This window comes from Phaeodactylum tricornutum, chromosome 7 (genome assembly GCF_000150955.2).
Source record: "Phaeodactylum tricornutum CCAP 1055/1 chromosome 7, whole genome shotgun sequence".
NCBI lineage: Eukaryota > Bacillariophyta > Bacillariophyceae > Surirellales > Neidiaceae > Phaeodactylum > Phaeodactylum tricornutum.
The window spans coordinates 393,545-404,988 of NC_011675.1; the positions used below are offsets into that span (position 1 = coordinate 393,545).

Here is an 11,444-nt window from a genome sequence, read left to right on the forward strand (position 1 = left end):
TTGATCCAAAACCTCATTCGTTCTGGTTCATTCGGAATTATTCTCTTTCTCGAATGATTGGGAATTCCAATCAACAACACGTGGGGGATTCCCGTCGCGTAGCGCTCGGTACCCGTGTGCCGTTGGGACGACGCGGAACCAAGGACGATGCGAAACCCACTCCCAAGCCGTCGTCGTCGTTGCACGTGACGTTCCCGCGAACAACGCCCCTCGATAAGGAAAATGGACACGGAATCCGTCGTGACGGCCGGCCGACAACAACCGCAACGAAGACTAGTACTACTGGTAGTGGTAGTAGTGCTCGTCTGGATGCCAAGAGCACGACGACGACGACGACTCCACGTGAGGTGAGCTTTCGCAGTGTGCTACGGGCCACCGTTACACCCCGACGTCCCCACCAAAGTACCGTTCCGTCACGCTTGCCACCGCACACTCCGGCGGTTCCCGCACCCGGACGACACCAGATCGCGACAACGCCGCGGTCACTACTCACCAACGAACTCGAGTTACTGGACGGTGACGATACCTTCTTGTGCTCACCAGCCGTCGGGACACCGAGACTGCCTTTACCAACGTTTCACATGCCGGAAGCGACTCCAGCAATCCAGGAATCGGCAAAAGCGGTTGAGGGTCCCGTACCGTCCATGGAACCCACTAGGTCTACCCAGCACCCGCGTCTCCCACCCGTAGTTCCGGCTGTCCCGATTTCCGTTCCCAACTCCCAGGCTCCCTCCACCCGACCTCCCGTAGCGGAGCCACGCATGCGTCCACAGGCCAGTCAACAACTACCTACCACTAATCGCACAGTTGTATCCCGTGTTGAGGCTCCTCCGCCTTCCACGCAATCGCGCTGGGCCCGGAATCGTCTCTCTACCTACCCGACACCTTCGCCGACTCCCTTTACGCCACGAGGCGTCTGTATGGACTTGTCCGACATGTTTCAAGACGCTTCGTTTTCTACTCGCGCCACGGCACACAAAAGTGCTTCTCGTGCTCACGTGCCGCACTCCGTTACCAGTCGACGCGCCTTGCTCGCCTCCGTCGCCAAACCCACTCCGGCGGATACTTCTCTACTAGACAATGAACAGGATCACGACTGGGCTGATCAACAATGTCAGGCTTTTTCTTCCTGGCTCAACTACACCTTTACTCCCTCGGAAGACAAGGACCACGAAGCGGCCTTGGCGTCGGAAACCACGCACGAAAGGGGTGTCGCCTTACGCACCCTCGTACTACACCAACGCATGGCCCAAGCCCGTCGCTCCGCCCTCGCCCTCTTTCACACCGATCCCGTCCTCCAAAAGAGCCGTCAACGATTGTTGCAGGAAATCAGCAAGGGAAAACTACGGATTCGCCCGGACCGGGATTTGGCCGTCAATCTCACGCTCCGCAACCAAGCCGTCGCACTCTGTTTGTCCTACTCCACACCCTGGCTCCGACTCGGGTTGGAAACATTGTTCGGGGAAAGCATACTGCCGTCCGTACCGCACCACTTTTCGCCCCACGGTAACCCTGTCGCCTCGCGCAAGGTGCCCACTACGCGCATGAAAGCGGCGCTCCAGACCTTTTTGATTCAACGCGTCTTGTCCGACGATCTCGTCCTGGCCAAGTACACCAAAGGACTCTGCAAGGTCCCGTCCGGTAGCTTCGAAACCAAATACCGAGCCGAAATACGCAACCTCGCCCTGTACCGTCTCTTGCTCCTTTTTCTCTTTCTGGATCGTGCGAAAGAAAATAATCTATTGGACAAGGCACCGCGATTGTTCGCCAAAACGGCCTCGGTCAAATCGACCCGGGAAGTACTGCTCACGTTTTGCCGCGATTTCTTGTCGTCCGAAGGTGATTTCGTTAAACACTTGTCCCGCATGGGAATCCAAGTGCACTACAAGCAAGAACCTGTGGACGAGTTGGATTTCACCATTACCAACCTTGCCGTAGATCTGCGCGACGGAGTGCGCTTGGCACGCTTGCTCGAAATTCTCTCGCATGCACCGCGCAAGTCGCTTTTGGTGAAACTGCGGTTACCAGCTGTCTCTCGTCTGCAAAAGCTCCACAATGTCGGGCTGGTACTCCGACGTTTTCGGAACATGGGGGTGCCCCTGTCGGACGAAGTAGTCGCTCACCATATTGTCGACGGACACCGCGAAATGGTGCTCAAGCTCATGTGGGCTGTGGTTGCCCATTGTTGTTTGAACGATCTCGTAAACGTTCATGCGGTCGAAGCCGAAATTGCTCGTGTGGAACGCGCCCACCGGCAAGCCGTTGTTTACCAGAATTACGAACCCGACGTTAAGGTCCCTTCCGTACTGGAAGAGTTGCATTCTCTCCTACTACGCTGGTGCCATGCCGTCTGCTCCACCTTGGGAACGGCGGTCCGGAACCTGACGACCGACTTTGCCGACGGCCGTGCCATTTGTCTGTTGATTCACTACTATCACCCCGCACTACTGCGCTTGTCCGAGATTCGACCAACGTCACGTTTTTCGCCACGATCGCTGACGCAAGTCCGTGCCTTGGAAAATGAAATGTACAATTCACAACTGGCCAACACACGCATGTCCGAGCTGGGTGGTATTCCGAGAATCGTGCCCGAGTGCGATACGAACAACGTCCCGGAAGCTAAGTCCATGCTACTCTGCCTTTCCTTTCTGTGTTCCCGTCTGTTGGAGTCTAGTACAGAGATCCGTGCGATTCTTCTCATTCAGAATCGGTACCGCGCCTACCGGAAAGCTCGGTTGCGTCGACGACAACGGGTAGTGGCCCGTTTTTTGTGGCAAGTCTGGCAGTCGCATAAACATAGATACTACGCCAATCAAGCATTCCACTACGGCCCAGCCGTCCGGATCATCGAACGATTCGTACGAAATGGTAAGGAGAGACTGAGAGAGCTTTGTCGGCATCGTGTGCTCCGCGAGGATCAGGAGCATGCCGCTGTTTTGCTACAGGTAAGTGTTGCGATTGTTCGCACAAAACTCTTTACTGAAATATATCATTATTTCTAACGCCACTTCTTGTTCAGCGAATTTCACGAGGATTCATGGTCCGCCACGCTGTGATGCCGCTCCATACCCAGCATAAATCGATCAAGGTCGTACAATGCGCCTGGAGATTTTACTGCGCTGGGCGTATTGTGAGGACGCGCCGAAAGAGACTAGCTTCAGCTTTAAGGCTGCAACATGCGTGGCACCACTACCAGGCACAGAAAAGGCGTTCTTCTGATGCAGCGATTAAAATCCAGACTCTATGGCGTACTTTTGGGGCCCAGCTCCGTTTCCAGATAGATTTGATGGATATTTTAACGGTCCAGAGTTGTGCACGGCGCTTTCTGGCGGTGAATGCTCGACGACGACGAGTGTCTGCTATTCTCGTGGTCCAGAGTGTCGGCCGTCAGTTTTTGGTACGGGTACGATTAATGGACGAGCAAATACGGTATCTTTGTAACCATGCGGCGTGCAAGATTCAGGTACGCGATACACTCCAAGACGGAAGATTCCCTTGTTTTATTGCTGACCTTTTTCCTTGTTGTTAGGCTGGTATCCGCCGTCTTCTGGCAGTAAAGCGCCGTGAAGGAATGCAGGCGCGACGCCGGGCAGCGTCTTATATTCAATGCACCTATCGCAAGTTCCAAAGAAGAACGTTCTACAACAGGAGATTTGCCGCCGCGCTTCGGATGCAGACCGCAGCGCGAAGATGGCATGCACGCAGAAAATTCACTGCACTCAAATTGGCTGCAGTATTTTTACAAACAAGATGGAGATTGACGATTGCCCGACGAATCTATTCATCGAACGTCCGCTCAATAGTCATCTGCCAATCTTTGGTTAGATGCTGGCTTGCGAGGCGAAAAGTATTCATGCTTCGATGCGCTGCGGTAGTAATTCAATCGGCTGTGAGATGTGTCGGTGCCCGACAACGTCTACGGTATTTGCTACGATCCCGTAACGAGCTTTTCCAGGCCTCTGTTACCATTCAAAAGAACTGGAGAATGTTCCTGGCTCAGTTGCAGTTTCGGGCGACACTTCGTGGTGTGCTGCGTCTGCAGGCACTCGTCAGAAAGCGAATGGCCGTGAACTCGTATGTTTCCATAGTATTGGCAATTGTGCAAGCCCAGGCGGCCGCTCGTCGATTCCTCGCCCTGCGGCAACGCGACTACACGCAGAATGCTCTGTTGTGCTTGCAACGTTTTGCAAAAAGGATTATTTCTAGGGGAAAAGCCAGGGCTGCTCATGGGATGCTGACAAAGTATACGACTGCTGCCACCATCTTGCAACGACACTGGCGAGGATTTTCGACGTTTATAAAATACCGTCTAGTTCTATTGGACATTGTCAATTTACAAAAGGCGGCACGGAGATGGGGAGCTATTCGAATTGCTAATCGCAGACGAAATGCGACTGGAATAATGCAGCTGAGCGTCCGGAACTTTCTTGTTCGCCAACGGTGGCAACGATACAGAAAAGCTTTAGCTTGCAAGCGAGTCCGCGAGAATGCGGCCGTTACCCAAATGCAAGCTGTGTTCCGAGCATTCTTAATTCGACGCGAGTTGCAGCTTCTCTCCAAGTGCGCCGTCGCCATCCAAACCCAATACAGAGCTTACCAAGGACGACTTTCTTTTCTCACAGATATACTTGACATTGTTCTCGTCCAAGCGATTATTCGTCGACGGGCCTGTAGGTCTAGCTTCCTCCACCTGAAGGCGTCTGCAGAATGCATCCAACGTTCGCAGCGCATTTGCGCAGCCAACGATACGCTTGCCAGTCTAAAGCGTTCAAGAAACGAGTGTTTTGCTGCTTTGACAATTCAAAGCGCATGCCGTCGCTACGCTGCGTGGAAAATGATGGGACTTTTCAGACAGCAAGTCGCTATTTTGAAAATCCAAAGAGTTTTTCGCGGAAGTCAATGTAGGCAAATTGCCTGTTTTATGCGAGAGAGTTTGCGAAGTAAGAGGTCAGCTATACTGCTGCAGTCTGTCTACCGGAGTTATTTTGCAAGACAGCAGGTTCAATCCAGACATCATGCCAATGAAAGGATTCGTGGCGTATTGCTCCTGCAGCGCTTCATTCGGGGACAAAAAGTAAGGCAAGAAACTGCCGAAAGATTGACAAAATTGCGACAGAATTATGGTGTTGTTCACATTCAGAAATTGTACCGCGGACGACGAGATCGACGCCTTGCACAGAGAGAGATGGCGTCTCGGATGATTCAGAAGACGTGGAGATGCTATTCAGTTCATGTCGACTACATGTTATCATTCTTAGCTGTCATTCATATCCAGAAATCTCTCAGGCGCAAGCTTGGCGCTCGGATAGCTGCACGTCGATTTGAAGCGTTAGGTGTGCTTCAGCACTTTTTTCGCCAATCACTTTATCAAATGCGAAAACAGCGTGGTAAGACATGTGCAATCATCATACAAACCACGTTCCGACGAAGGACTGCGATGGCGAAAATGGCTCTCTTATGCAAGGCGGCGACTATTATTCAGCGATGGAGTAGAGGCTTTCTTGCCAGGATAAATCTTGACCTCGAGCGTTTTGCAGCCATGGAAATCCAGCGTACCTGGCGGGGCTCCGTCGCGTATCTGAAGTATGTATGGATTCTGCTCTCCACGATCAAAATTCAAGCTTCTGTCCGTGCTTTTCAAGCACGCGAGCGTACCGCTAGCATCCGCTTGACACGCAAAAAGCTTGAGCTGCAACGCAGAGTCTCTGCCTTAAAAATACAGCTCGTCTTCCGCCGTTTCACATTTCGCAAGAGAAAGAGTCGAGCAGCCGATACAATTCGAATGGCTTTCCGTCTCCACATTTCCAAAAGAGCATTTTCCCGGCTTCGCTATTCGACGATCCTTCTTCAAAGCGCAGTGCGACGACTATTGACTCAACGGAGGCAGCCAAAGCGAATCCGATCCCAAGCGTCAAGAATTCAACTAGCCAACGAAAGGGCCGAGGCGGATCCAAGGTTGCGTCTCGGTTTCCGCACCCAGGCAGCACTTGAGGCGCTCACCAAAAGCACACGTCTTGCGGAAATTATGATGGCCATTTGTACCTTGGAGACAGCCACTAGGTACTCCGAAAAGTGTTGTATTGCTTTCGCCCAGGCAGGGGCGCCTGCTACTTTATTTGATCTGATTCGCACATGCAATCGAAGTCTTCCACACGTGGAGCTTCTTCATCGCATTTTGCAGACTATGTGGAACGTTGCGAAGTACAAAGGTGCCCTTCCATCTATGGCGACACTGACAGGTGTTGAGGTCTTCCTTGACTTAGTTCAAATGTTTCGGGACAAAGATGGTGTGTTTTGCCTAGCCGTTTCGCTTTTAGAACGCGTTGTGCGCCACGGTGCCGAATTCCAGGTAAGCGTGGAACGCTAGTATGTCATATTGCTCATATCTTCTTCCCTTACCCCATTCTGCCCCCCTTTTTGAAAATTTAGTTGCATTGTGCCACGCGCGAAAATTTAAAGCGACTAAAGGGTGTTCATTCTTTGTGCGTGAGAAAGCTGTCCATTGCTGGAGGGCAGCCTTTGAAGGTGTCGAATCGAAGGCAGTCGCTTAGCACACCTTCGGACACAGGATCTCGAAAACGAATATATTTCCAAAGCGGCGATGCGCCCGACCTGCTTCGGGGTATTCGCAGGCTTCATAATATCATCCTTCTAGTTCAGCCCTAAAGTGGATTAACATTTATTTTCGATACTTTACCGAGGAAAGATAGTCTCACACTTGTTCAGTGGGAAATAGGAACAGTTGTGCTAAAGGAAGCTGTGTTTCGGGGTCTACCCTCAATCGAACTGATTCTGAAAATGTTATCTCTATTGATTGTCACAGTCAATGTTATTTTTCACGTCCGTTTCCAGTGCTTTCAAATCTGCTAGACACACGCATGACAGACAGTAGCCGTACTGTTAATTTGAACTGATTGGGAACCAATTGACATACCGATGGTTCCAAGCGATCAATGCACAGCTTTGTTTGATGGGGATGAGGTTTGCTCCTTCAAGATTCCGTCCCTCTGGAGATCCGTCAAATCTCTTCGGAATATTCAGAATTGCATCCGTAGAGAATGCTTGCGATTGACTCTGATTGAGCCTTTCCCTCCCTTCGTGGATTGTCTCATAGCTGGAGCACAATCAATGCGAATCTGCTCACGGCACAAGAGACCGAAAAAAATCGATCGACATATTCGCTTTCTGACTTGTACTTTAATAATGATGGGAATTTGCACAACATCGGCCCGCCCGCAAGTGTCTTCGGTTGTCCGTTCCTGGAGACTAACAATGGCGTCTGTATCATTGGCTGCATCTACGTTCGGAACAGCTGTCGCTTCGGCGCCATTTCTTTCGACTACAAGTGGTGATTCCTTGGTAGCCGCGGCAGCAAAATCGACCAATGCGAGATCTTCGGGTGATCGTAAATACCGCGTCTTTTTGGCCGTTGGATCTAATCTTGGTGACCGATACTGTAACATTCGAACAGCGTTACAGCTGTTGTGCAATTCTTCGGATACCAAGCTGATGCGAACGTCATTTTGGCACGAGACGGCCCCCATGTATGTGACGGATCAACCGTCGTTTTTGAATGGTGCCGTGTCTTTGGAAACAAATTTGGAGCCACACGATCTTTTACAAACAATTAAGACTATCGAAGCACAGGTTGGTCGAGACTTGAGCGCCATGCGCAACGGCCCCCGGCCGGTCGACTTGGATATTCTCTTGTACGAAAGACGACTTTCTCCATCAACAGCGAACGCTGAATCGCATGCTTCATGGGAACCACGACTGGTGGACACGAACGACCTTGTGGTCCCACATTCACGCATCACGGAGCGTGAATTTGTTCTGGCGCCCTTATGTGAGGTAGCAGGGCCTGATCTTGAGCATCCGGTTCGAAAGACCTCCGTACGAAAGTTATTGGAGGAGTTGCGCCATGAAATGGAGGAAAAATAAGGAACCTACCGTGAGGGTAATCCCACTGCCACGATCTCGTATGCTTTATTTCAACGAAACCTTAATAATGGGAGTACTGAATGTCACACCCGACAGCTTCAGCGACGGTGGCAAGTGGGAAGACTCGACCAGGAATGCGGTGGAACGGGCCTTGGAAATGGAACAGCAAGGAGCTCATATTGTAGATATTGGCGGCGAGTCAACGCGGCCAGGTGCAGATGACGTGTCAGCTGAGGAAGAATTACGACGAACTATTCCTGTAATTGAAGGGATTCGTGAAAGTACGTGGGTAGTCACATACATTGCTCGGATATTTAGATTGGCTTCATCCTCACCTTTTTTATACGTTATTCTCTTTTCCTGTTTCCTTCTTGCCACAGGATCAGAGGTTGCTATTTCGATCGACACGCGGAAGTCGGTAGTGGCTAGAGCCGCCGTAAATGCCGGGGCCGATATAGTCAATGACGTTTCTGGTGGTACGTTTGACGACCTTATGCTGTCTACTGTGGCTGAGCTAGGTGTACCCATTGTATTGATGCATATGAGAGGTACTCCTAAAACCATGCAATCCATGACGGAGTACGAAGACGTCGTTGCTGATGTTGCTCGAACCCTCATGGAGCGATCGCAAGCAGCGGAATGTGCAGGTATTCCGCGTTGGATACAAATCCTTGACCCTGGAATCGGCTTTGCAAAAGACCAACGTCAAAATCTTCTCTTGCTAAAAGACATGTTGCGTCTGCGGGCACTCACGGATGAATTGCCCATATTAATCGGTACAAGTCGAAAAGGTTTCATTGGAAAAATAACTGGTGTAAGCCGAGCTGAAGATAGAGATGTCGGAAGCGTTGCATCTTTTATATCAGCCCTGTCCTTTGGGTCTCGGTCAAAAAGTTGTGACATTGTCCGGGTTCACAATGTCGAAGCAGCACGGCATGCTGCATTGGTCTTAGACGCAATAAAGCAAGTAAGATAGACGGTCATAGCTTTATTTACATTTGTTTTAAGCTCTTGATCCTTGACCACCTCCTACATTAATGCTAGTATGCAAGGCGTCTTCTGAAGCAATTTCATCGCCCAATAGGCCTAAAACAATGCTGTATCTCCACCATTCTTCGGGGGAGCTCGCCCGCAATGTGACACCTTGGCTACAAATTGATCGAGCAACAGAAAGGCTTTCGATGTCACCTGCCTTGCAGGAAGCATAGACGATTGCATGCTCCAGAATTGGGCGTGCTTCGAAGTCCCACGCCTCTAAGCGATTGTTAGTATCCATCACGTTTGCAAGACTATCTTCTTCGTCAGAGGGGTAAATATAGCCATCGAGAGCTGATGTCAGACTATCAACTACGTCTTTCCACTCCTTTTGCAATTCACTATTCACAGGCAGCCAAAATTCGGGATCTCGCTCAGCTATCGGCTCACGGATAGCGGTGCTTTCGACTGGTCCATCTGTTGTTCTTCCAAGCTTTAAAAGCGTTCCCATTTTGTACAGCCCGCGAGCAAGTCTACCATTTCCTACATATTCAGCGCCCGTGTCGGCAGGATCCACAAGCATGGAGGATGCGAGACTTGCGATGGGACAGAACTGGAGAGGCGGTGAGTCCCGATGTTTTCGCTCAATGTCAATAAGCGCTATCCACGCATTGCGCATATTCTCCCATCGGCCGTTTTTGGCTGACATTGTTCCGTTAAGTGTGAAACGCCACAGAAGCAATGTTGCATCAGAAAGAAGCTTGGGGGTCGGGGGAATCCAAGTCAGGACATCCTCGCACGTCGGCTCCCAACCCTCCACCTTCCTCGACGGGGAATTTTCACCCTTCAAAATAATCTCATATTCTTCTTCGTTTGCATTTTTGTTCGTTGCACTAAAGAGATTTTGTAGAAATGACCCTTTGTCTTTTGAAGCAGAGTCATCGCCGCTTCCTATAGGAGTCTGCTTAATCCATCCTAGCGGGGCCTTCTGCTGTGGTGTTTTCCAAGGTCTACCCTCTCCAAATCCACTGTAGTGCAATACACGCTCGAAGTTTGCCTCGTAGAGACGAAGTGCTTGGCTCTTGCCTCGTCCACGCTCTTCTCTGTCTAGTGCGAACCGCGCACCATATCCTCCCAGATGAGATTCGAAAAATAACAAGCCACATCCTTCATAATTGGCGATACCGTCGCCATTCGCCAACGCCGAAATTCCTTCCGCGGTGCGACCGCCAGCATCAAACACGTACGCTTGCACCCAAGTAGCCAGCCCGCCGCACACTTTTCGACCTCGCTTCATGGCTTGCGTGGCCATGAGCTCAGCTTCTTCGTGTCGGCCATTGACTGCAAACCCTAACGCTATGAGCGATTCTGCGATGGAGTGACCTGGCAGTGACGGCCGGATCAAGCCCCCACGACGTTCATGCCAATATGCTGCAACCGATCCAGAAGCTCTAGATTCAAAATTGAAGTGAGCGACTTTGGCGAGCCTTTTCGATTAGGAAATCAAATATTGCGTACCTAGATGCAGCTTTTTTATCTCCAATCGTATGCGCTATATCCATCGCAAGGCTTAATGCAAGAACATCGCCTGGGCAAGTTCTCAGCAAGCGTAGCAAAACCGCTAATGCAGTTGCATGCTCGTCTTTCAAAAGATATGCAAGCGCTCGAAGATGAAGACGTTCCCTGTCATTCAAATGAATAGCGTTCATGGCGGACGCTGCTCTCTGTGCCGTGTCATACATTTGCACGATAGGGAAGCCTGGCGCTACGGGCTTGGTGTTCTTTAGCAGTGTGTCTAAATGCTTCACATAAGCGGTGCCCGCTTGTGCCAACACTGGAGCGACTGAGATGACGGCGAGCATCGGAGCGGATTGCTTGGTGTTGGCTTGATTCCAAACAGTGGTAAACCGCAGGGCTTCGGTCCAGGACATGGCAACGGCGTGTATGGATTGCGTTTCTAGACCAGCCTCCTCACCTCCTCCATAACATGTGAGTCCTTTGGTAACGACTGCAAGTTGGAAAGAGTCAACGGCGGCCATTGCCTTGATTGAGGTGGCTGTGTTGGATTGAGTCAAGCCAGAAAATGTGACGGGCTCCCCGAAAAAATCGAACTGGACTTGCGACTCTTTTACAACCGATTGCTTTTCCACATTCGAGTTCCATGCAAATGCCGATGCTGGTCGGATGAATTGTACCGTGCGTCGAGTGTTGGGGGAGTGTAAGTGAAGGGAAGGAAGGTAGCGACCGTCGAATGTCGACGCGGAAAAGATGGAAAAAGAACTACATCTTGCTTGTTTCTGCTGCGTATTAAAGGCAAGCCTCAGCGAAGACCGTCCATGCTTGCGCCATAGCATTTTGAGTATTGTGCGCGGAGCCCGATGAGAATGAGGAGTCTGCGAACGACACGTCAAGACAAGGGATATATGTTTGATGGTTTCCCCAGTATCGGGTTTGGTTGGTTCACAGTCAGTGTCAGCACAATATTTCGGAGGCACACCAGTAGTCAGTCAAGCATGGTAGTGACTTGG

At 50.8% G+C, this 11,444-nt stretch overlaps 3 protein-coding genes across 3 annotated transcripts; 2 read left to right on the forward strand and 1 right to left on the reverse strand.

Annotated features, from left to right (window-relative positions):
- Positions 1 to 53: 53 nt before the first annotated feature.
- Positions 54 to 2,883, forward strand: PHATRDRAFT_35233 (predicted protein; the record flags this gene model as incomplete). Its single annotated transcript, XM_002179601.1, has 2 exons — positions 54 to 2,753; positions 2,818 to 2,883. The coding sequence occupies 2 exons, from the start codon at positions 54 to 56 to the stop codon at positions 2,881 to 2,883; spliced, it is 2,766 nt and encodes a 921-aa protein (XP_002179637.1).
- A 4,536-nt stretch (positions 2,884 to 7,419) lies between these two features.
- PHATRDRAFT_12107 (predicted protein) lies at positions 7,420 to 8,917 on the forward strand (the record flags this gene model as incomplete). Its single annotated transcript, XM_002179602.1, is given in 3 exon segments — positions 7,420 to 7,913; positions 7,933 to 8,233; positions 8,330 to 8,917. Coding segments are annotated over 3 exon segments (1,383 nt in total), but the record flags the coding sequence as incomplete, so codon positions are not given.
- Positions 8,918 to 9,050: 133 nt separating this feature from the next.
- PHATRDRAFT_45513 (predicted protein) lies at positions 9,051 to 11,328 on the reverse strand (the record flags this gene model as incomplete). The annotated part of the gene is made up of 2 exons (XM_002179806.1): positions 10,435 to 11,328; positions 9,051 to 10,367 (listed from the first exon to the last, which is right to left on the reverse strand). Coding segments are annotated over exons 1-2 (2,151 nt in total), but the record flags the coding sequence as incomplete, so codon positions are not given.
- Positions 11,329 to 11,444: the final 116 nt, after the last annotated feature.